The sequence below is a fragment of the Schizosaccharomyces pombe genome (genome assembly GCF_000002945.2).
Source record: "Schizosaccharomyces pombe strain 972h- genome assembly, chromosome: II".
Lineage (NCBI taxonomy): Eukaryota > Fungi > Ascomycota > Schizosaccharomycetes > Schizosaccharomycetales > Schizosaccharomycetaceae > Schizosaccharomyces > Schizosaccharomyces pombe.
In genome coordinates, this window is record NC_003423.3 from 2,529,662 (window position 1) to 2,552,839 (window position 23,178).

At 36.6% G+C, this 23,178-nt stretch overlaps 8 protein-coding genes and 15 long non-coding RNA genes across 23 annotated transcripts; 12 read left to right on the forward strand and 11 right to left on the reverse strand.

The window, feature by feature from the left end:
• The first annotated feature begins 5 nt into the window (after nt 1–5).
• Nucleotides 6–2,553, forward strand: SPOM_SPBC365.16 (uncharacterized protein). Its single transcript, NM_001021955.3, has one exon. The coding sequence runs from the start codon at nt 1,327–1,329 to the stop codon at nt 2,158–2,160; it is 834 nt and encodes a 277-aa protein (NP_596045.1). The 5' UTR covers nt 6–1,326; the 3' UTR covers nt 2,161–2,553.
• On the forward strand, nt 38–1,215 carry SPOM_SPNCRNA.135. Its single transcript, NR_150224.1, has one exon. It is a non-coding gene; the product is annotated as a non-coding RNA, probable 5' UTR of SPBC365.16 (long non-coding RNA).
• Nucleotides 1,346–1,979, reverse strand: SPOM_SPNCRNA.5697. Its single transcript, NR_195048.1, has one exon. It is a non-coding gene; the product is annotated as a non-coding RNA (long non-coding RNA).
• On the reverse strand, nt 2,544–2,878 carry SPOM_SPNCRNA.5698. Its single transcript, NR_195049.1, has one exon. It is a non-coding gene; the product is annotated as a non-coding RNA (long non-coding RNA).
• Nucleotides 2,651–2,868, forward strand: SPOM_SPNCRNA.5699. The gene has a single exon (NR_195050.1). It is a non-coding gene; the product is annotated as a non-coding RNA (long non-coding RNA).
• SPOM_SPNCRNA.5700 lies at nt 2,870–3,203 on the forward strand. The gene has a single exon (NR_195051.1). It is a non-coding gene; the product is annotated as a non-coding RNA (long non-coding RNA).
• A 110-nt stretch (nt 3,204–3,313) lies between these two features.
• On the forward strand, nt 3,314–5,933 carry ccr1 (NADPH-cytochrome p450 reductase). The gene has a single exon (NM_001021956.3). It carries the CDS (start codon nt 3,802–3,804, stop codon nt 5,836–5,838), a length of 2,037 nt encoding a protein of 678 aa, NP_596046.1. The 5' UTR covers nt 3,314–3,801; the 3' UTR covers nt 5,839–5,933.
• SPOM_SPNCRNA.5701 lies at nt 3,316–3,635 on the reverse strand. Its single transcript, NR_195052.1, has one exon. It is a non-coding gene; the product is annotated as a non-coding RNA (long non-coding RNA).
• On the reverse strand, nt 4,329–6,308 carry SPOM_SPNCRNA.5702. Its single transcript, NR_195053.1, has one exon. It is a non-coding gene; the product is annotated as a non-coding RNA (long non-coding RNA).
• Nucleotides 6,309–6,488: 180 nt separating this feature from the next.
• spo5 (meiotic RNA-binding protein 1) lies at nt 6,489–8,593 on the forward strand. Its single transcript, NM_001021957.3, has 3 exons — nt 6,489–6,789; nt 6,838–7,181; nt 7,237–8,593. Exons 1-3 carry the CDS (start codon nt 6,560–6,562, stop codon nt 8,364–8,366), a joined length of 1,704 nt encoding a protein of 567 aa, NP_596047.1. The 5' UTR covers nt 6,489–6,559; the 3' UTR covers nt 8,367–8,593.
• On the reverse strand, nt 8,467–10,323 carry pcf1 (histone H3-H4 chaperone, CAF assembly factor (CAF-1) complex subunit A Pcf1). Its single transcript, NM_001021958.4, has one exon. The coding sequence runs from the start codon at nt 10,290–10,292 to the stop codon at nt 8,658–8,660; it is 1,635 nt and encodes a 544-aa protein (NP_596048.2). The 5' UTR covers nt 10,293–10,323; the 3' UTR covers nt 8,467–8,657.
• On the forward strand, nt 8,877–10,533 carry SPOM_SPNCRNA.5703. The gene has a single exon (NR_195054.1). It is a non-coding gene; the product is annotated as a non-coding RNA (long non-coding RNA).
• Nucleotides 10,534–10,695: 162 nt separating this feature from the next.
• SPOM_SPNCRNA.5704 lies at nt 10,696–10,909 on the forward strand. The gene has a single exon (NR_195055.1). It is a non-coding gene; the product is annotated as a non-coding RNA (long non-coding RNA).
• Nucleotides 10,910–11,054: 145 nt separating this feature from the next.
• On the forward strand, nt 11,055–15,496 carry psm1 (mitotic/meiotic cohesin complex ATPase subunit Psm1/Smc1). Its single transcript, NM_001021960.3, has 2 exons — nt 11,055–14,747; nt 14,794–15,496. The coding sequence occupies exons 1-2, from the start codon at nt 11,082–11,084 to the stop codon at nt 14,812–14,814; spliced, it is 3,687 nt and encodes a 1,228-aa protein (NP_596049.2). The 5' UTR covers nt 11,055–11,081; the 3' UTR covers nt 14,815–15,496.
• Nucleotides 11,184–12,417, reverse strand: SPOM_SPNCRNA.5705. Its single transcript, NR_195056.1, has one exon. It is a non-coding gene; the product is annotated as a non-coding RNA (long non-coding RNA).
• Nucleotides 12,549–13,537, reverse strand: SPOM_SPNCRNA.5706. Its single transcript, NR_195057.1, has one exon. It is a non-coding gene; the product is annotated as a non-coding RNA (long non-coding RNA).
• On the reverse strand, nt 13,588–14,839 carry SPOM_SPNCRNA.1525. Its single transcript, NR_150413.1, has one exon. It is a non-coding gene; the product is annotated as a non-coding RNA (long non-coding RNA).
• On the reverse strand, nt 15,429–16,698 carry SPOM_SPNCRNA.1526. Its single transcript, NR_150414.1, has one exon. It is a non-coding gene; the product is annotated as a non-coding RNA (long non-coding RNA).
• Nucleotides 15,827–18,310, forward strand: exo1 (exonuclease I Exo1). Its single transcript, NM_001021961.3, has one exon. The coding sequence runs from the start codon at nt 15,888–15,890 to the stop codon at nt 17,601–17,603; it is 1,716 nt and encodes a 571-aa protein (NP_596050.1). The 5' UTR covers nt 15,827–15,887; the 3' UTR covers nt 17,604–18,310.
• ely5 (nuclear pore protein Ely5) lies at nt 17,678–18,944 on the reverse strand. The gene is made up of 3 exons (NM_001021962.3): nt 18,519–18,944; nt 18,208–18,411; nt 17,678–18,151 (listed from the first exon to the last, which is right to left on the reverse strand). The coding sequence occupies exons 1-3, from the start codon at nt 18,912–18,914 to the stop codon at nt 17,855–17,857; spliced, it is 897 nt and encodes a 298-aa protein (NP_596051.2). The 5' UTR covers nt 18,915–18,944; the 3' UTR covers nt 17,678–17,854.
• Nucleotides 18,600–18,868, forward strand: SPOM_SPNCRNA.5707. Its single transcript, NR_195058.1, has one exon. It is a non-coding gene; the product is annotated as a non-coding RNA (long non-coding RNA).
• Nucleotides 18,945–19,001: 57 nt separating the features above from the next.
• Nucleotides 19,002–22,940, forward strand: pom152 (nucleoporin, transmembrane ring glycoprotein subunit Pom152). Its single transcript, NM_001021963.3, has one exon. It carries the CDS (start codon nt 19,034–19,036, stop codon nt 22,784–22,786), a length of 3,753 nt encoding a protein of 1,250 aa, NP_596052.1. The 5' UTR covers nt 19,002–19,033; the 3' UTR covers nt 22,787–22,940.
• On the reverse strand, nt 19,257–22,800 carry SPOM_SPNCRNA.5708. Its single transcript, NR_195059.1, has one exon. It is a non-coding gene; the product is annotated as a non-coding RNA (long non-coding RNA).
• Nucleotides 22,941–23,178: the final 238 nt, after the last annotated feature.

Below are 23,178 nucleotides of genomic sequence, written 5' to 3' on the forward strand. Positions count from 1 at the left end.
CTTCCAGCTCGCCTCTTCAAGCACTTGATCCAATTACGACACGAGAAGAAGGATAGGAACCAGCGTAACTGGGAACAACTAGCAACTATTACGAGCAATATCTTTTAAAGTCCTTAGACACTCTTGTTTACTCACTGCTATCCCATACTCATACTGCTGCTTGCCCAGTACTATTTGTTACTGAAGAGTGTTGTTGATATTGCCATTCCTACCGCTACTACAACCACCACAGTACCACCACCGCTTTTTTTACGCATCCTTTCCCCATCTCAAACGTACGGGATAATTCTCTCAAAGCGTGGAATCAAACCCTTTGTTTTAATTGTTTTTTACTCGTTCACCTGCTATTTGGTGGGCTGTCTGACTTTTGTTTTCTCATTGGCTAGTTGGATTGTTGGACAAGGTTGTCTTATCATTGCATCGATATACCTCATTTCCACCCGTTGATTGATCAACCCTTGTAAACTTAGCCTTTGTTTGCTATAGAAACGGCTTAGTCACTTGTCGTTCTTATTTTGGAAATCGTTCTGTCTTTTCCCTATATCGCCTACTTCACGTTACTGTTAGTTTTGATTGAGCGAAGCAGTTTTAACGATACGAATCAAATTGAATTGAATTTTTTTATTCACAATCCCAATCATCGTCTTATTTTTTTTTAAACCACCATCAATCTTCCTTCTTACAATCCAAGTGGTTTTGCTTTAACTTGGACTTTGTGGTTATTATTGGTTTTTTGTATTTATAATAATTTTAGGATTTCGGGTTTACCTTTTTTTGTTGATATAATATATATCTTTTTACTTAGAAAAAGAAAAGAAAGGAATATATACATTTCCAAAGTGTGAATTACTTGGTTTCCCTCTCTTTACTTGTTTTTGTTGCTACTACTACTACTACTACTTTTGTTGTTCAATTGGTCTTGTCGTCGTTTCTCGGTCTTTCATTTTTACTCAGCATCTTTTTAATTGTCTTTTTTTGGTGACATTTCCTCTCACCTGTACTATCTGCCCCGTTAGCCTATACTATTCGTGTTTAACGTTTTAAATTTTTTCCTTCATTGCATTTGTTGAAGTGCAGTTTATTTGAAGAAAAATTATTTTTGGCTTTGCTTTTTTTTCGCAATCGTCTCTTTCTTTTCAGCTTTAACGTTGTATAAATTAGATTAAACCTTTAAAAAGAGAGAAAAATAGATACCTAAAGACCTTTTGCTTGGCTTGTTTTATTATTTTCACAAAAAAGTTTTTAATATTTTTTTTATCTTTTCTGGTTTTTTTATTCTTATTTTTTATCTTTTCTAATCTTTTTTTTAAACTCTTTGACTTTAACATGGCTCTTAATAGTCAACCCCCTTTGTCCCCCAAACCCGTTCCCTCCAATACCTGGAAGCGGATCGGCATCGATGCATTTGCCGCTACAGCCGCCAGTGCCATGATTTCTCCCTTTATCTTGACGATCGACCGCTCAATCGTCGAAAATACTAGTGGCCGTTCTACTTTATTACGCTCTGTTAGTCGCTCCATCAAATATGTTTTATCAAAGCCAGGCGCCTTCTTTTTTAGCGCTCCCTTTGCCCTGGTCTTTACATTATACTCGGGCACATATATGACGGCCAATTCCATAGACACACTGGATAACATTCGTCACAAGAATCCCGTCTTCAAGGCGGAAACTTCCGGCTGGTTTAAATTCTGTTCTGTCACCGCTGCAAACAGCGGTTTATCCATCTTGAAGGATAGTTTCTTTACCAAATTTTGGGGCACCGGTTCTCCTCGTCCTCTCCCTTGGTCTTGTTACGGTCTTTATGGACTTCGTGATGCACTCACCATCGCCTTTTCCTTCAACATACCTCCTATGATTGCTCCATTACTCCCCGGTGGTTTAATCACCGCTCAATTGCTCACCCCCTGTGCCGTACAGTTTATTAGCACACCTCTTCATCTCCTGTCCCTTGACATTTATAACAGAGGTGGACCTAACATATCAGCAGCCAACCGCGTTATGCAAGTTCGTAAGCATTTACTAAAAAGCACATTCGCCCGTATGGTTAGGATTCTTCCGGCTTTTGGTATTGGCGGTGTTACTAATCGTAAATTACGAACCACTTATTTGGATTCGCTTCAACAACGTACTATGAAAAAACAACAATTTGCTCTTGCTTAGTCCATACATGACGTTCTTTCCTTTTTCTTTCGGCTATTATTATTATTATTATTTTATTATTATTATTTTTCATCATTTTTTTATTATTCACTACTGAATAGTGTCTAAAAAGTGTGTGGACTACGGTTTAAACCTATATAAGGAAAGTGGCATACATCCTGTTATCTGGAACATGAAGCTGCATACTTTTTTGAATGAACTATATAGTGTATGTGTAATGAAGGTTTCACTTAAAAAAGTTTTCTACTTGATTTTTATGCGTCTGAGTTTTTTCTTTGTCTGGAGAAGAATTTGAAGAAAAAAGAAAAACTGCAAGAGAAAATAAAGAGGCAAAGAGACACATGGTTTTCTTTTGTACATTAATAAATAAAATTTGAATTCTATTTTAAGTCATTTTCGTTTGTGTTTAGTATGGTTGAGTATCAAATTTGTGTATGTCAAAAAACGAGCAACCGTAAAGACCGCTTGTTTAGCAAATTTATTCTTTTATCGTTCGTTTACAAACAGCTTTTGCCGATAGTGTTTTACGGTCTTTGAATGGGCTTTCGGTAGAAACCTAAAACCGATAAACAGAGTGAGATTATTTCTTTTTGCATTCCAATGTTGACCAGAAAGACGATAGCTTATTCCTATCTACTAGCTTACTGAATGGTTCAAAATGTACCGTACTACGGTAGCCATATTAATTGGTTCGTCAAAATAAATCCTAAAGTGTATAGCAACGGTTTTTTCAAAGCTCACCTACTTTTTACTGATCGTCATTATAATTAGTAAAACAATAAACACCTACTAGTAGAATCGCCGATTTACCATAATTTCGTATTGCGCTTAATTCTCTTCCCGAGGTATTTTGTTATTGCGATGGCTTGCCACAATAAATTAACTATTGTACGATTGCCGTCACACTATTTCTATCTAAAAATACTCTCATTCCCATTCCCATTTTTATCTCTCCATCCATACTTACTACATATGTTGGATATCTATATCTGTCAAACTTTAACTTCGTTGAACATGCTAATTAACCAAAATTAATACATGAATTTATTAAATAGTTTTTTATTAATTAATAGAAATTTTCAAAAAGTAATCATTGAAAAATCGAACTATATTTTTTTTTTTTATATTATAGCAGTATATAGGTGCAGGAGTTACCAGCGACCAGGTATTAGCGTTTGCCAAAACAATTAGCTTTTCTCCCGAAAGGATTGCTTTTTGAAGTCAATTACTTTAGAAGCTTTCTAGCATCTATTTGATTGTTCAATTGGCATGGTTATTGTGCTCATCATATAAAGCGCAGTTGTTTCATTAATTAAGTATCTTAGCCTACATACTTCATCTTGATTTTTATAGATTCTTTAGAGTATTTGGATAAATACTTGACTTTTTGTTTAAGAGGCTATAGAAACCCTTGTTTGAGTTTCTTCATTTTTATTGTCTCGCGCTTTAGTGTATCTGCTTCAAAGTGGTTCAAGCTAAAAAAGCATAGTACTGTTTCGCTCTTTATTTCGCATCTGCCTATCATCAGACAATTCTGTTGACTCACTCGTTTTTTACACGCACATTTACCCTTGGAATAAAAGGCGGATTAAATCCCGAAGTTGAACACTCGTAAAATTTGGTTATTATATTTTTTGCATTATGAAGACTTATGAATATGTATTGCTGGTCATTATTTTGATCCTTAGCTTGTGTTACTTTATTTATAACAATTTTCTCAACAAGCCAAAGGCTCCTGAGAGGCGAGTCGTGGCTACCGACAGTATTGTCGAGTTGATGGAGGCCGAAAAGCTCACTGCCGCGGTTTTCTTTGGATCTCAAACTGGTACCGCTGAGGACTTTGCCTACCGTTTTTCAACGGAAGCAAAGGCAAACTTCAATCTTACCAATATGGTTTTCGATCTTGAGAACTATGATTTAACCGACTTGGACAACTTTGATAGATCAAAACTATTGGTATTCTTTCTCGCAACTTACGGTGAAGGTGAACCTACGGACAATGCGGAGGCCTTTTTGCAACTTCTTGAGGGCGATGATACCGTTTTTTCAAGTGGAAAAGGCATTGAAGATACTCCCTTCGAAGGAATTCGTTATGCAATTTTTGGCCTTGGAAATCATACCTATGAGTATTATAACGCAATGGCTAAAAAGGTAGATGCTGCAATGACTCGTTTAGGCGCTACTCGTGTGGGCAATCTAGGTTTGGGCGACGATGCCGCTGGTATGCTTGAAGAGGACTATTTACAATGGAAGGATGATACTTTACCTGAGATAGGTAAGCTGTTCCATTTGCAAGAAGTCCACAAGGAATACAATCCTATGTTTGAAGTTATTGAGAAGCCTGAAATTTCCAACACTAGTTCTACTGTCTTTTTGGGAGAACCAAGTCGTCAGCAATTGAAAGGAAATGTTGCATCGAAAGCTCCACGTTCTCAAGCTAATCCATTTTTCTCTTCTCCTGTCAGATCTCTTGAGCTATTCAAATCTGGAAGTCGTAATTGCTTACATTTAGAGTTGGATATCGCAGACTCTGGTATGCGATATCAAACAGGTGATTACGCTTCTATTTGTCCTATGAATCCTAGTCAAGCTGTTGATGATCTTCTCGAAGTTCTCGGTCTCAAAGAGAAGAGGGATACTGTAATAATTGTTAAACCTATCGATACTCTCGATAAGGCTCCTGTTTTAAGTCCTACTACCTATGACACTGTTTTTCGCTACTACTATGAAATATGTGGTATCGTCTCCAGGCAACTGCTTTCTTTTATTGCTCCTTTCGCTCCTACACCAGAATCTAAGCAAGAACTCGAGAAATTAGGCAACGATTATGACTACTTTAAGAAGAACGTTGTAGACTTGCACCTAAACCTTGCTCAAGTCCTTCGTCGTGTTTCTCCTGACGCTCCATTTACAAAACTTCCATTCTCAATGCTATTGGAAAATATGGCACACATGAAACCGCGTTACTATTCGATTTCCTCGAGCAGTGTAGTGCATCCTGACAAAGTTCACGTTACAGCGGTAGTTGACAAGAAAGAATGGACTGATAAGAATCATATCTTTTATGGACTAACTACTAATTATTTGTTGGCACATTGTCGTCATATGCACGGTGAAAAAATTCCACATCCAAATGGTTTGGAATATACCCTTGAGGGTCCTCGTAAAAACTGGACCGGAAAAATTCCGATGTTTGTAAAGAAATCTACTTTTCGATTGGCTCCTCCCGATGTCCCCATAATAATGGTAGGCCCGGGTACTGGTGTAGCCCCATTCCGCGGTTTTGTGATGGAACGGGCTAATTTAGCTTCTAAAGGAGTTAAAGTAGCAAAAACACTTTTATTTTATGGTTGCCAATATTCTGACAAGGATTTTTTATATAAGGAAGAATGGCAACAATACAAAGATGTCTTGAAAGACTCTTTTGAACTGATTACCGCATTTTCCCGTGAGCAAGATCATAAAATCTATGTTCAGCACCGTCTTTTAGAGCACAGTGATACCATTGCTAAACTTGTAGAAGAAGGGGCTGCTTTTTATATCTGCGGTGATGCTGATCATATGGCTAAAGATGTTGTGAATGCATTGGCTTCTATTCTGACCACTGTTGATGTTGACGGTATGAAAGCCGTTAAAGCTCTTCGAGATGACAATAGATTTTTTGAAGATACCTGGTAAGTTTGGAATTTATCCAGACTTTGCGATTACTTCAAGACTTAATGATGCCTTTTCATCTTAGAAATAGTTTAATACAATCATTATTCCACTCGGTATTTTTATCTATAGAAAACATAGTTTTTGTAGCAACTAACGAACAGTACTCTGTAACGTTATAATATCAAAAATAAACTGCCAACTTGAATTTCTTACTGCTCAAAAATGTCTACCGAAAATGCGAATCTACACAAAGTGCTGTGTTTGTCATGATTGAAAAACCTAAACCGACTTAAAGCTGGGTAACAAAGTAAACACTGGCAGTCGACTTCATTGCACTTCAATAATTAAGGCGATTGCGAATGTTTGATCAATTTACATACAATAGAAAGTATTTGATAATTCTTTTTTTGCTTTAAAAATACACGCATCAAGTTAGAGTACAGGATGCTATAAGTTAAATCCTCGGTCAATGTGTACTTGTCAACGCAAAACATTGAGTAATATGCGGAAAAGTTAAGTTTCCAAAAGTACAAGCATAATTAATACATGTATCCTAACTGTATAATAAAACTGAGCCTTTAAGTGTATTTTTTTTCTACGTTATCAAATCTAATGCAACACAATGCTATCCTTGATTTGTTTATTAACAGATTTCGCGCGCTCAAAAACTTACCTTTAACATATATTCAAACATTAAAGTATACATAATTTAAAAATTATTTACTTAAAGCATATAAGAGCGATGAATGGAATAATTACGCCTCAAAAACAAAAACAATTAATGTCTTCTCCTTCTCGTGATCCATTATCCACTACCGAATTGTCTACTCCAACAAGTCAAACAACTGTGGATGTCAATGACACGAAAAAAAGTGAAGGATTGGACTCTACAATTATACTATTAACACCAGGAACAAGCCCAAACGCAACGCCTGGTTCTAGCGAGTTAGGGCTTTCCAAGAAGCCAAACAGGTAAAGGGCTATTACAGATGTGTAATGTAATACTAACTAGGAATATAGTATAAAAAACAATACTTATTCTACAGCAGCACAGGCCGCGTATTTAAATAGGCGTGCTGCTGATCAATCAACCGTTATGACAACCGATCCTATTTCATATGCAAATAACAATATTAATAATGGAACACTGCCACAACAAAACGCCTACTATGCCAACTCTTATTATCCGTCATACTATGCACAGTCACAAGCCATTTCCAACAATCGACCGGGTGTCTCTGGATTCCGTCCTGCATTCAATTCTGTAGCTCCTTGCTATGGTTCACAATGGCAGACTCATCAGTCTGTTCACCCTTATCATGTTAACAATACTCATCAGTATTTAAAACCATATGTTCAGAATGGTATGATACACAGCTTATGAAAAAACTAATACTTACCAAACTTTTCGTCTTTTAGTATATCCTCAAATGCCCTCTTTAAATCAGCCGGGACTTCATATTGTCAATCAACCAACATATCTCGCGCCAGTTCCTTCAGCGACTGTGCCTACGAATTCAGTTTCTCTCTCGATGCCTTCTTTTTCCCAAGGGCAAAAAAATATTCCCGCTGCCATTAATCAAGAAATGAGTGTCGGTACAACAAAGGAGAATACAAATTACCTTTCTCAACTGGTTGGATTGCATCCTGCAATTCCTCCTGCCATTCCCAGCATGTTTCCCATGTCTCATGATAATAAAAAAAGTAACATGGAAAGCACTTCTCGTACTCGGAATGTTTACATTCGTGGTTTACCTCCCAACACTTCGGATGAAAATTTGTTGCTTTACACCAATCGTTTTGGTAAAGTTAGTAGCAGCAAAGCAATAATTGATATGGAAACGAATTTATGTAAAGGATATGGGTTTGCATGCTTTGAAGAAGAGAAATCTGCATTGATTTGCATTTCAGCCATGACTTTATGTGGATATCAGTGTTCATTTGCAAAAGAAAGTTTCAGTGCACGTCTTCAAAGTCTACAAGACACAGAAAGCACCAATCTGTATATTTCTAATCTTCCTCTTCATTGGAATGAAAGTGATATTTCCACATTGTTTAAACCCAGCAAAATCATATCAAACCGCGTACTTCGTGACTCTAAGGAACAATCTCGAGGTGTTGGGTTTGCTCGTATGCAAGATCGTAAAACGGCTGAAGACATAATTAATAAATTTAATAACTTTGTCTTGGATCCTGCTTTACCCCCATTACAAATCCGTTTTGCTGATTCCACTGATCAGAAGAAGTTTAAAGGTCAGACTCAGAAAAGAAGATTATGGCGTGCTCGTGAATACAGTGTTTTAACTAAGGGAATGACAGCTAATAATGCTTTTTCCAAAGTTGAGGAGTTCGCAAATAACTCTATGCCCTCTAAAGTTGGAATGTATGTGCCATTGGAGTCGAACACAGTCTATCAACATTCACCCACTTATGATACTTACGGTTGGCAAAGTATGTATCCCTCTTATTCCGTTTATCCCTCAAACTATGAAAACAGCAGAAGTACTACGCCATATCATGCCCATCCCGCTACTTCTGCTGCTAATTAAATTTAAACATCTTTCCAGCATTTACTTGAACATCAAACTCTAATATCGAAATCTTTTCAAACACTTATCACATACTCAAACTTAAACCAACATAAAACCTGTTAGACAAAGCTTACAATTAAGGGCCAAAGCTTTCTTTCTATGTTTTTTCTTTTATTTATTATCAGGTTATATAACAAAGGTCAAACCACTACAGTATTAATGAATGATATTATACATATTTGCTTAATCGTATAAAAAGAGAGAGGTATAAATAGTCCTTGAGTGTTCAAGATAATTGCACACTGTGAATTAAGAGGATAAAAGGGATGCAAAATTCTCCTTGATTATCCAACCATCAGATACTGATTTTCCTTTACGCACAGCGACTTTTCCAAGAGTTTCGCTGATAATATTTTTGGTTACGTAAGGAAACATGTGCCTCAAATTCTCGATCAGGAATACTTTGTTGTCATGAGAGTTACGGACATATTCTATAAATTTGGGTATATCTTCAGAAGGAAACCTTACTTGTAAATCATCAGAAAGTGAACTGGTAGGTCCAATTGTCATTCCACTAGACGCTGGAGCAGTATCTTGAGAAGCCCATAAATCCTCTTTAGGATCAATTTGGAGATATGTAGATGCTGAAAATGAACTAATGGGTTCAATTAAAGATAAGCAATTAAAGTCAGGAAGAAACTTTGAATCCCAAACCGGACCTTCTACGATTACCTCTAATGGGCCGGAGGAACGATGGGTATTAGAAGCATTGACACTATCCTTGTCATCATCCTCATCATCCACAAAAGCATTATCACCATCCTCTACAATATCATCGGAATTATCTACCTCTTCATCTTCACTTTCTAAATCTTCTCCATCATCTTCCTCATCAGCTACCCATTCTGCTTCTGAATCATATGTGTAGTCTATGTCTTCATCTTCAAGCCAGGGATTCAATAAAACGTTAGAACCATGGGAATGGGTTTTCGTGTAAGATCCAAAATATGGAGGGCGAACATCCTGATAAAAGAAAATGAATTTAATAGGAATCTGTGATAAACAAGATAAAATTTCTTGAGGTTTTGAAACAGATGGATCTTGATATGCGCTCATTAATTGTCGAACCTCGTTTTCGGAATTTCTATTACTAACACCTAAACTGTTTGCGGAGCTTACAGCATCTGATGGTGTAAAAATGTCGTTTAGCTTTAAAGGATAAGATTTAGAGGTTGAGAGGACTTCATCCAAAAAAGAATCAGATTCGTTCGGAGATGGATATTTGGAAAGGGACATCTGATGCTTTATAAAAAAAGGGCGAAACTCTTTCTCAAACTCATTCAGTTCATCCGTTTTGTCAGCTACAAAATTTTCGTTTGGCGCGATTCGTTTCTCAACTCCTTTGGTGAAAAAGTTGTTTAACTTCAATTGTTGTCTTTCCTTATTAAGGATTTGTTCTTGACGAAGGCGCTGTGCTTCTTCTTTCTCACGAAGCTTTTGATCCCTCTCCTCCTTCCGCCTTTGTTGTTCCTGCAATCGAATCCGCTCCTTCTCTAATTTCTCTAATTCTTTCATTTTCTTAGCGGCGATTTTTTCCTGTTCTCTTAGCTTTTTCTCTTGCTCTCGTTGTTGACGTTCCTTTTCACGTTTTAAACGCTCTGCTTCTTTTTGTCGAATCCTTTCCTCTTGGGCCCGCTGTTTTTGAAGCTTCTTTTCTTTACCCGCTTCAGCAGAGCCATTATAAATTCTTTTCTTTCTATTACCCTCATAACTTAATTTGCAAACGTACTCATCAGCTTCACTTGCAGAGTGACTGGAATGAATAACCGATTCATTCGGGGAACTCACTGATAAAGACGTAATGTCAGTGGAAGAGCTACATAACTCATTTCCCTTATTACTAGTAGAGGCCGCGACATCTGAATCAACACTTTCACTATTCATAGACAATGCTGCGAATATCAATAACAAGCCTAAGGGAGGCTAAAAACCGTGCGTAAGTTGTTTTAACGGACGCTCTGATCGAATAAAGAGGATAAAGGAGAGTTCGTAAATTATATGTTAATATTCTATTATATACATCACTATCCCAAATCTGTCTCACCAATCTATTATTCATCCATCTTAACGCTTATATAATTGAATAATTTAATTCCTTAGTTCTAACAAGATATGTACTGATTGATCTGAGTAGCTTAAACATCAAAGTTTTTTGCGAATGGGTTAATATGGTGATTTGTTATATATTTTACCTGACTACGATTATATAATATTACTGCTACATTGCATTACGATATTAATGTTAATATTTTATGGCTCATCTATATTATGATTGAGTTAATATCAGTTGACGAGAATTTTCTTTGAAATTATTTGCCATATTTTTTAACTGGTGATTGGAGTACCACAAATTCATTAATAATGAAACAAACGGATGTTGTTATCATCAATTTTCTTCCTATTTATATGCAGCAAACTTCTTTCAATAACGATGCATCGTACATATATAGGCAGGGGCTATGCAGCTTAGAATAGTAATTCGCTGGAAGGATAATATCATAATAACGAGGTTCTTGTTACAGTGAATATCAAGTTGCACTATATATTATATCGTGGATTTCTGAAACTTTATGAGATGTAATCGTAATGAGTAGGTAACAATATCTAATCAAGTAAAGACGCGTACGCGAGTTTCATACACACCTTGTACATTCCTTTTACCAAGTTTTCCTAATGGGACGTTTACTAAGACTGGAAGTTGAAAACTTTAAGTCTTATCGAGGACATCAAATTATAGGTCCTTTTGAGGACTTTACCTCGATTATCGGTCCTAATGGAGCCGGAAAATCGAATTTAATGGATGCCATTTCTTTTGTTTTAGGGGTCAAGTCTTCTCATTTACGATCAACTAATGTTAAAGAACTGATCTATCGGGGGAAAATACTGCAAAGAGATAATACAGATTTCACTGATTCTAGTAATCCTACTACAGCATATGTGAAACTTATGTATGAGTTGGATAATGGGGAGCAAAGAGAGTATAAACGCGCAATCACTCCTTCTGGTGCTACTGAATACAAAATTGATGAAGAAATAGTTACGTTTTCTGAATACTGCGGATCTCTCCAAAAGGAGAATATTCTTGTTCGAGCTCGAAATTTCTTAGTTTTTCAAGGTGATGTTGAAACCATTGCTTCGCAATCTCCTTTAGAACTTTCAAAGCTTGTTGAACAAATAAGTGGCTCTCTGGAATATAAATCTGAGTACGATAAATCTAAAGACGAGCAGGACAAGGCTGTAAATTTATCTGCTCATTCGTTTAACAAGAAACGTGGTATCAACGCTGAGTTACGCCAATATCAAGAACAGAAAACTGAAGCCGAGCGTTATCAAAGTCAAAAAGAAAAACGAGACTCTGCGCAGTTAGTTTACCTTTTATGGAAACTCTTTCATCTAGAGAAAAGTATTAGTTCTAATATGGCAGAGGTTACTCGATTAAAGGCAGATTCCATTCAACTTATCGAAAGGCGAGATGAGAACACTAAAGAGATAGAAAAGTTGAAAGAAAAAGAGGGCAGTATACGAAGAAACCTTCTTGCATTCGATAGAAAAGTTCGAAAACAAGAAAAGTTGATTGCTTCGAAACGTCCAGAGCTCATTTCAATTGCCGAGAAAGCCCTAGAGTCTAAGTCAAATCTCCGAAAAATTCAAAGAAAAGCTGCGGAAATAGAAAAAGATTATTCTGACCAAGCTAGTACGTTACAAGTATTAGAAAATCAATTGACTTCACTCTCAGCTGCTGAAAAAGAGTTTTTAAAAGACATGCAGGAAAAAGAGCAACTCAAAGGGTTGCGATTGTTACCAGAGGATAAAGAGGAGTATGAAGGACTTCGAAGTGAGGCGGACAAATTAAACTCAAATCTATTGTTCAAATTGCAGACGTTAAATAGGAATATTAAAGTTACTTCTCAATCAAAGGATTCATTAACGAGCATCGTTGGAGACTTAGAGTCGAAGATTAAAAGCCTTCATGAAAGTGTTTCTTCTCTTGATACCGAGCGAGCGGATTTGCTTGCTAAAATAAATGAAAAGATTGAAAGTTTGGAACTTGAAAAGCATGATCAGCAGAAGAAGAGGTTGACTTATTCTGAGCTTTTTCATAAAACACAAGAATTAAATGAAGAGCTTCAATCTTGTTTACAGAAAATTTTAGAGGCAAGTGCCGACCGCAATGAATCCAAACAGGATGCTAAAAAAAGAGAAGCATTGTATGCTTTGAAAAGGATATATCCTGAAGTCAAAGGAAGAATCATTGACTTATGTACTCCTACTCAAAAGAAATATGAAAGCGCAATCGCTGCTGCTTTAGGCAAAAATTTTGACGCAATTGTCGTCGAAACGCAGGCAGTTGCTAAAGAGTGTATTGACTATATAAAAGAGCAACGCATAGGTATTATGACCTTTTTTCCAATGGACACCATAGCAGCCAGTCCCGTTAATCAAAAATTTCGTGGAACACACAAAGGCGCCCGACTTGCAATTGACGTTTTGAATTTTGAGTCTGAATATGAACGTGTAATGATTAGTGCAGTTGGAAATACACTCATTTGTGATTCAATGACTGTTGCTCGAGACCTTTCCTATAACAAACGTCTCAATGCCAAGACAGTTACTTTAGAGGGAACGGTTATACATAAAACAGGGTTGATTACTGGTGGATCTTCAAACAACCGGTCGGCGAAACACTGGGATGACCATGATTTTGATCTGCTTACTCAAACAAAAGATAGACTTATGCATCAAATTGGTGAAATAGAATATCAAAAGTCATCTTGTGTGATTACAGAAAGTGATACTGTCAAGTTGCATAGTCTTGAATCTGAGATATCTCTACTCAAAGACAAATATACAGTAGTTTCTAGATCCGTGGAAGACAAAAAAAAGGAAATTGGACATTACGAATCTTTAATCAAAGAAAAACAGCCTCACTTGTCAGAATTGGAAATGGAACTTCGCAACTTTGTTAAAAGTAGAGATGAGCTTCAAATTCAAGTAGAAAAGGTTGAGGAAAAGATATTCTCCGGGTTTTGCAAACGAATTGGGATAAGTGATATACATACTTACGATGAGATACATCGCACTTTTACTCAAAGTTTTACACAAAAACAACTCGAATTCACCAAGCAAAAATCATTACTTGAAAATCGTATTAGTTTTGAAAAACAACGTGTTTCAGATACCAGGTTACGATTAGAGCGTATGCATAAATTCATTGAAAAAGATCAGGAATCTATTGATAATTACGAGCAAAATCGGGAAGCACTTGAATCAGAAGTTGCAACTGCCGAGGCTGAGCTTGAATTATTAAAGGAGGATTTTGCAAGTGAGAACTCTAAAACTGAAAAAATTTTATTAGCTGCATCCGAGAAAAAGCTAGTGGGCAAACGATTAGTGTCTGAGTTAACAAAGTTATCAGGAAACATTACTCTTTTAGAATCGGAGATTGACCGCTATGTATCTGAATGGCACGCAATTTTACGAAAATGCAAACTAGAAGATATAGATGTTCCGTTACGCGAAGGATCTTTGACGAGCATACCTATAGATGATGTCTCAAACAGCGGTGATATCACCATGGGCGAAGAGCCGTCTGAACCAGTAATAAATTTTGAGAAATTTGGAGTAGAAGTGGATTACGATGAACTGGATGAAGAGTTACGCAATGACGGTTCTGAGAGTATGGCTTCTGTTCTTCAAGAAAAATTGAGAGAGTATTCGGAAGAGCTGGATCAGATGTCTCCTAATTTAAGGGCTATTGAGAGACTTGAAACAGTAGAAACTCGCTTGGCGAAGTTAGATGAAGAATTTGCTGCTGCTCGTAAAGCAGCCAAAAACGCAAAAGAACGCTTCAATGCCGTTAAGCAAAAGAGATTGCAAAAATTTCAAGCTGCCTTTTCGCATATCTCGGAACAAATCGATCCAATATATAAGGAACTTACCAAAAGTCCTGCTTTTCCTCTTGGTGGAACAGCGTATTTGACTTTGGATGACCTCGATGAGCCATATCTTGGAGGAATCAAGTTCCATGCAATGCCACCTATGAAGAGATTTAGAGATATGGATCAACTTTCTGGAGGAGAAAAGACCATGGCTGCTTTGGCTCTGCTATTTGCTATCCACTCTTATCAGCCATCCCCATTTTTTGTATTGGATGAAATTGATGCAGCTTTGGATCAAACCAACGTTACCAAGATTGCCAACTATATTAGACAGCATGCATCCAGCGGTTTTCAATTTGTTGTCATTTCCTTGAAAAATCAGTTGTTCAGTAAATCAGAAGCTTTAGTGGGTATTTATAGAGATCAACAGGAGAATTCTTCACGAACATTATCAATCAACGTAAGGGATTACTTTTTCTTAATTTTAAAATACTAACGAAAAACAGTTGGAAGGTTATGTGGAGTAAATGATAATATTAACCTGTGATATGCTGCTTAATGTCTGTGTTAATATATTCTAAGAATACTTTATGTTTAATAGGGATGGCAAATATATATTTGCGTAATTTATTTATTTCTAACGAATTTAATTTTAATTGTTTTAAGTTTCCTTCTATAATTGATCAAGGACTTTTTTAATTTACAACGCTTTTTCTTTATGTCCTTAATTGATTTTGTCTCTGAATTGACTGGGCTAATGATAGAAACATTAATTATAAGTCACAATTGTCAGCTACGTTTATGTTTAATCCCTAGTTTCAAGGAAGTTGGGTTTAAGTGAGGTTAATGTTTTCAATATAATTCCAGTAACGCAGTTACGCTTAGACGATTCGGCTCACCCCTTGACTGTTTGTTAACTAATGAATTTGGCTGCATACAATTTTGAGAAGTCTCTACTATTCTAGAAGGCTTTCTCCGGAAACTAACTATTGCATTTTCCTTTTTAGTTTAACAGTATTTGCAGTCACAAACTAGCAAGAATACTTTTAAGAATAAACGTTTTATTAGCGACGAATAGTTTAAAATATGTTTAAACCCAACTAGATGCTAACCGCACTACATTTTTAAAACCGCAGCTTATAGAACTTTAAAATATTAATTTTGCGCTTGAGTTTTCCTCATACAGCTAAATTCAATGATTTGGTAATGGTTGATTGATTCACCGTAGTCTTAGTTAACAATCACGATAGATTTCAAACAAAGAACTTTAAAGAAAAAAACTTACTTATAGTATTATCATGATTTTAATGATTTCGATTGAATAGATGTTTAGAAAAGAAGTACACCAGCATACTCAAACAATGATAGCCGGCTCCTTAAATTATTTCACACATAAACAATAACAAAGCCTTTTATATTTATCCTTTCTTAATGATAAAGTAAATTTTATACTTGTTCGTTTTGGGCCTATCGACTGCAAGAATATATTTGTTGATCAGATACACAACACACTTCCAAGGGTACTACGTTAAAACTGTTACAGAACCAACATCTCGATAACGCACCTGCATTCTTTTGGTGCTTGACGAATGCTTTAAACATGGGAATTAAAGGTCTTTTGGGACTTTTGAAGCCTATGCAGAAAAGCTCTCATGTCGAGGAGTTTTCTGGCAAGACTTTGGGAGTTGATGGATATGTTTGGTTGCACAAGGCAGTGTTTACATGTGCTCATGAATTAGCATTTAACAAGGAAACCGATAAATACCTAAAGTATGCTATTCATCAGGCGTTAATGCTACAATATTATGGTGTAAAACCTTTAATAGTATTCGATGGAGGACCTCTTCCCTGTAAAGCATCAACTGAGCAAAAAAGAAAAGAACGTCGCCAAGAGGCATTTGAACTTGGTAAGAAATTGTGGGATGAAGGTAAGAAAAGTCAAGCAATAATGCAATTCTCACGCTGTGTTGATGTGACCCCAGAAATGGCTTGGAAGTTAATAATCGCTTTGAGAGAACATGGGATTGAATCAATCGTTGCTCCGTATGAAGCAGATGCTCAACTCGTATATTTGGAGAAGGAAAATATCATTGATGGCATTATTACGGAAGACTCTGATATGCTAGTTTTTGGCGCTCAAACGGTACTATTTAAGATGGATGGATTTGGGAATTGCATAACTATTAGACGTAATGACATAGCAAACGCACAAGACTTGAATCTCCGTCTTCCGATTGAAAAACTTCGACATATGGCAATATTTTCCGGATGTGATTACACAGATGGTGTAGCTGGAATGGGATTAAAAACTGCTTTACGTTATTTGCAGAAATATCCTGAACCTCGGGCAGCTATTCGTGCAATGAGACTTGATAAAAGCCTTAAAGTTCCAGTATCTTTTGAAAAGGAGTTTGCACTTGCTGACCTAGCCTTTCGACATCAACGTGTATATTGTCCGAAAGACAAAACTCTAGTTCATCTGAGTCCTCCTGAAAGGGAACTTTCTGTACATGAGGATGCATTTATAGGCTCATTTTTTGATAATCAGTTGGCTATTGATATAGCAGAGGGAAGATCTAATCCAATTACGAAATGTGCTTTTGATATCAAGGATTCGTCTATGCAATCATTTACCAAAACTACAATTACTATTAGTAAACGAAAGGGTATATCAAAGACGGATATTTCCAACTTTTTTATGAAATCTATTCCTCCTTCTAAACGTCCTACCAAAAGCACGAGCCTTATTGATGTTACCAACGTCAAAGTGCAACGAACTCATTTAGCAAATGATATTTCATCCGAAAAACAATCAATCAAATCTGCGAATGAAAAAGCATATGTTACTCCAAAATCAAATTCTTTAAAACCAGGTTTTGGAAAATCACTTTCCGATATCTCTAATTCAGCGACAAAGAATGAAAATGTCCCTTTCCTTCCTCCGAGAACAGGTGTTAGTAAATATTTTAAACTTCAAAAAAATACTGAAAAAGAAATTGATGAGCAAGTACCTAGTCAATCCAACAATACAACTCCAACATCTGCTAAATCAGATTCTGCTTCACCCCAAAATTGGTTTTCTTCATTCTCTTACCAAACACCGAATTCTGCTTCACCCCCGTTTTCTTCACTATCTCATACACTCCCAATTTCAGCACTTGCTAAAATTGGTCATGATGCGTTAAACCGCAAAAATCATGCCTCTCTTCCGTCTCGTCGGATTGTGTATAAGCCACCGTCTAGTCCCTCAACCCCAATATCTATGAATCCTAGACCTAAAGGAATCCTATCACTTCAGCAATATAAATTTCGTTAGCACCTTTCTCATTATATCACCAACTGGGTTAATTACTTTATGAACGGTGCGGTTTTAAGTAATTACGATTTATGTTGCAAACAAAAAGCCTTTTATATATTTTATTAATTACACTGAATCACGATCTATGATAACAAATATGACATCGGACTAGTTAGAACTCTCACAAAATCACCAATCTTGTGTTACTTAATATAAACTATCGTTAATTAAGGGCCACAATCCATCATTATACTCGCAAAAAGATAAAGTTAGCTTGACAAAGAATTTAACTTATGCAGGTATGTGTTGACCGCCGATTTTTGAAGGTGAGTGGAATTTGAAGAAAGTTCTAAGGCTTCTTGAATATTATTACTTTCAACAAGTAACGCCAACAAAGTGTTCAGGTATAACGGCTCCTTTTTCGATCTTAATAGGCTAAATAAAACTTCGCATTCTTCTTGAGAAAGTGGTAGAGACACAATTAACTTGCACGACTGAGTGTCATTGCTTTCCAGGATTAGTTGAATCATTTCTTCCCAAAGCACCAAAGGTTTGGTGCATTTTTTCTATCTTATTAGTACAAGCAATACTCATAAATGAAATTAAATTAAAAATTACATACCATATAATGATAAGAGGCTAGGAAGCTATAACGGACGAGTGATAAAGCGTAGCATTCTTCTTTTCGAAATGTATCTAAAGGAGGTCCGACAAATGATACGAATCGAATTAAAAATTTATATTTTTCATTAGAATATAAAGTCTCGATTATTTTGTCAGGAAAATTCGGCAACACATCAGGCAGCAACAAGTGGTTAATGGCTTCCTAACAGAGTTAACAATCAAGATTCATGGAATGATAATAAATTAATGAATAAATAAAAATCATAATAAATTATATTTTCTTTTAGTTTCATTTTAAAGACAACTTACTTCGAATTTTAGTCGATCCAAGTAATAATAGCCATCCATCAAATGCTGATAATTTTTTGGTAAAGAAACCTGTTCAGAGTATGTTTCACTCTTTTCCCAGTCCTTCAATAAATAGTAATAAAAGCACTGTTGTTTTAATTCGTCTATGTTGGAGTTTTCAATAATCATAAACAACGATTGCAGGTCATCGATGCTCTTTGGGGGATACAAGGAAGAAGGATCCTCGATACCCTCTATAAATGATAAAAGAACGTCAAAAAAAAGCTGTGAATCTACTTGCTGTTTACGAAAAGTTTGAATCTCATTAGTGACTTGGGAATTGTAAGGAAAGTCCTCATCCTTCATGCTAAACAGGCCAACAAATCTTTCAAATTGATCATCTTCCATTTTTAACATATTCGCTATTAATATTGAACAGTTTTGTACAAAAGAAGTTTGGAGTTTGCGAGGGAGTGATTTTTCTTCGGTAGAAACTAATCTTGCACATTACCATATTTCCTACACCAGGACATGCTATGGTCACCCGCGTCGCTTCCAGTGAACGACCAAGGCCTTTAGTACCAGAATCGATTGTAGATGCTCCTACTCAAAGGTTGTATGCCATTGGTGTTTTCGTGGCTCTACAGGCCTACAAGATTTATGACCTTTTGAAATTGGAAACAAGTAGCATCTCCGATGTTCCAAAATCGGGGTTTCTCGTAAAATGGATTATTATAGATGCCATCTATTTACGCCTCTTACCAAAATTTCGTATACCTTGGCTTTCATTTCAGCCAGCTGCGACTTTACTTCAAATTGCTATTTTTGCAGCTATTAATTTGCTTTTGAGCTCTCTTTCTAGTTTAAAATGGATATCTATTGGCAGTATCCTTCTTCCCTACTTTAAAAAAAAGGAACTTTCTATATCAGAACATAAGATTAATCCAAATAATGTCATTCATAATTCATCGCGAATTTTAGGTCAATACACCCTTCAAGTTCTTCCGGAAGGGACTGCTAAAATCAATCCCTTGCATGAAAATTATTGTTTGAATTCTTTAAGAAAAGATCAGTACGTAGACTTGGCCATTCAATTCAATTCCACCATACCGAAATACATTCAATATTCTCACGTGGACTTGGAAACGAAGGAAGAAACGCTAGTTGAAGTTTCTGGAAGGAGTTTACGAAAACTATTGTCGTCTTCTTCAAAAAACCCTAAAGAACCTCGATTACAAACTATTTATTTAAAAACTAACAAGCGAGGGTTGTATACATTAAAGCATGTTGTCGACAAATCTAAATTAGACGTACGAATTTTTCGTTCTGAAGCGGTTGTAGTAAGTTGTCCTACAGCAACATTCGCTTCCCGTCAATCCGGTGGACGTTTACGTGAAAGGTGTGTCGGTGACACGGACAATGCTGAATTGAAGGTTACAGGTGTTGCACCACTGCAAGTTACTTATCGCAACTGGGACGGAAAACACTTTAATACACACATAATTGATTCTACTATTCCTGATGATTTTCATCCTCCTGCTGTTGTCTTATCAAGTAATCCTAAGGACATTGTTTTTTACAAAGGGATTGATATTCAGTGGGCTCGAAGCTCTGAGATATTCGTACCGATAAACACATTATTAAAAGCTCCTGGTCAGTGGATATATGCAGTAACGCAGGTCACTGATGCTCTCGGAAATTCCCAGCAATTTCCTTCAAATGATCAATTTCTTCTGAGATTTGCACACGGTTATACGGAAGCAGATGGGGAATCCCATTCTTTACCGGAAAATGTGTATTCGGTGTTTGTACATCAGAGACCTGATATTCAGTTTCGTGGATGCTCGATTGAATCACCAGCAAACCTTTTTCCTAACAAAGAAACATCATTGTCTCTATATTCTTCTTTTAGTGAATATAATTCTCTGGAGGTTGGCGTTGATCGTTATGAATTAGGCCTCGACCCTCAAAACATTACAGTACCACCTTTGTCTCATAAGACTTATCAAATATCTCCCAGATCTTCAGCCAACATCAATGTTAAGAAGCCCGGAATTTACGTTCTTTCCAGCGTTTCAAGTCAATACTGTTCAGGTGAAGTCCTTGAGCCTAACACTTGTTTAGTAGTTACACCGCCAGAAGCCAAAGTATCTGTTAGTTTTGAGGAAATATCTGATCAATGTGCTGGTTCAATTGGCGCTCGAGCAGACCTTGAACTTGAGGGAACACCGCCATTTACGATCGCTTATCGCATGACAAAAGACAATGAGGCTTCACGAATACAGTACGTAACAACAGACCGCACTCGTTACCAGTTGAACTTTACTCCTAAAAAGGCTGGTAAATATCGATACATCATTCTTGGGATACAGGATGCAAATTATGGTTACAGAGAACTTTCAGGATCAAGTTTCTATAAGGACCAAACCGTTTTCCCCTTAGCCGATGCAAGTTTTGAAGAGCGAAGGAACGGAGATCTAAGCACGGTTGTGAAAACCTCTTGTATAGGGGACACAATGTCACTACCTGTTCTTCTTACTGGTTCTGCGCCTTGGACACTAGAGTACGAAATATTCCGTAATAACAAACGAGAAGAGAGTCATGTTGTTGAGTCTAAAGATCCACGTTATATACTTGAAGTTCCTATGCTCGTGCATGGTTCTCAGTACACAATTACTTTGGTTAGTGTAAAAGACTCTAATGGATGCAAGCGCTCTTTGAATACAGCGGATACGGTTATTAAGGTTAGAAGACAACGACCGACTGCTACCTTTTATTCTTCTGACAACACTTACACTCTAAAATCAGTTGAGGGAGCTTTGATGAAAATTCCTTTGAGGCTGGCTGGAGAAAAACCATGGTATGTTGAATACAGTCACACATCGGGGTTGAATAAAGTATCTCATCACAAGGAAGTTTTGAATGACCCAAACAGTTATTTAACTGTCCGGAAATCCGGTACCTATACTCTTTTATCCGTTAGTGATAGCTCCTGCCCTGGAACCATACAAAACGTTGAGCAAAAATATCAAGTTGAATGGCTTCCAAGACCTTTCCTTTCTATACCATCTTTGGAAAGCTCGGTTAAAGGAAAAACGAGGTATTACGAACAAAACGCTGTCTGTGCTGGGGACAGTAGTGCTTTTGAGGTTCAATTATCTGGGTCGGGTCCTTTTCTTTTGAAGCACGATAAGATACTTGTAGATGAAAAAAGCAAGACGTATCCAAAACAAAAGTCAGAATTGTCCACTGTTCAAAACACTGTTCTCGTTAAAGCTGACACAGCGGTTCCTGGCGTGTATCATTACGAGTTTACTAAGTTATCTGATTCATTGTATAGTGATTCTGATGCTGTGACTATTGTTAATAATCAATCCTATCAAGCTGTTGTTTTGCAGCGTGTTAATAGTTTGCCGAAGGCCTCTTTCATGAATGTGGAAAAACTTTATACATTCTGCATAAATACAGATGTCACTCAATCTAATGCACAGCTGATAGCTATCCAGTTACAAGGAGCCAGCCCATTTTCTTTGGTGATTGGCATTAAAAATGAGTTAACGGGGTCAGTCAGTAAGTATACATTGAACGACATTCATGAATCGGTATACAAGTTTGCGTTCCCCCAAGAGCAGCTGACTCTTGGAAAGCATGTTGTTCGCTTGCTACAGGTTAGAGATGCCAATGGCTGCGCCGCTAGCATTACCAAAACACAACCAGCCGCCAAAGTAAGTGTGGTAGAGATGGCTTCGTTGGCTCCACTGGGATCTCGACAGTACTATTGTGTGGGAGATCGACTTTCTTTTGCTCTGCAAGGTTTGCCTCCGTTTGATGTGGAGTACGAATTCAATGGGGTAACGCAGCATGCAACCAGCGATAGTCATATTTTGACAAGGCTCATAGAGCTACCTGGCGTTGTAGCGATGAAATCTATATCCGACCACGGTAGCCACTGTAAATCATACATCAATCCACCAATTGAGCAGATAGTCCATGACATACCAACCGTTCGAATTAGCAATGGAAAAGATGTTATTGAAAATATACATGAGGGAGATCAGGCGGAAATATCTTTTCATTTTACCGGAACACCTCCGTTTTCATTTTCTTATGCTCGGAGAGCATTAGGAAAGAAGAGACCAGGGAAGGTGTTAGAAACACACACGGTGACGGGAATTAACGAATATGAGTACAAAGTTCTAAGCTCTGTTGAAGGTGTCTATACTGTATTGAGTGTTCAAGACAAGTACTGTCGCTACCCTCAGGATTCGACATCATCTTCTAACATTTAATGCGCGTTTATTAAGAACGAATCTATCTTTCTTTTTCTTTTAGAGTTTGTTGGTAGAATAAAAATAATTTAGTTGCTTTTTGTAAAAAATTCTGATGTCTTGAGGTCGAGGAACCTCTGAGTAATAATATACTATAAATGTGATTTGAAATGGATTAATTGTATCAATTATGTTTTTTATTTAATCTGTTTTCGCAAAAGTAGGTCTTTTAAAACTTTTTTTTTAGTTTTTTTTTTTTTTTTTTTTTTAATTTTGTTTTCCTAAAATACTATCGTTGTAATTATTTTCACCAATTGACATTTTTTATAATTCTTTATGCCCTAAGTTCAAATATTTTTACAATTTTATACACTTCAATCATTTACTGTGTAATATTTTTTTTATAATTTATT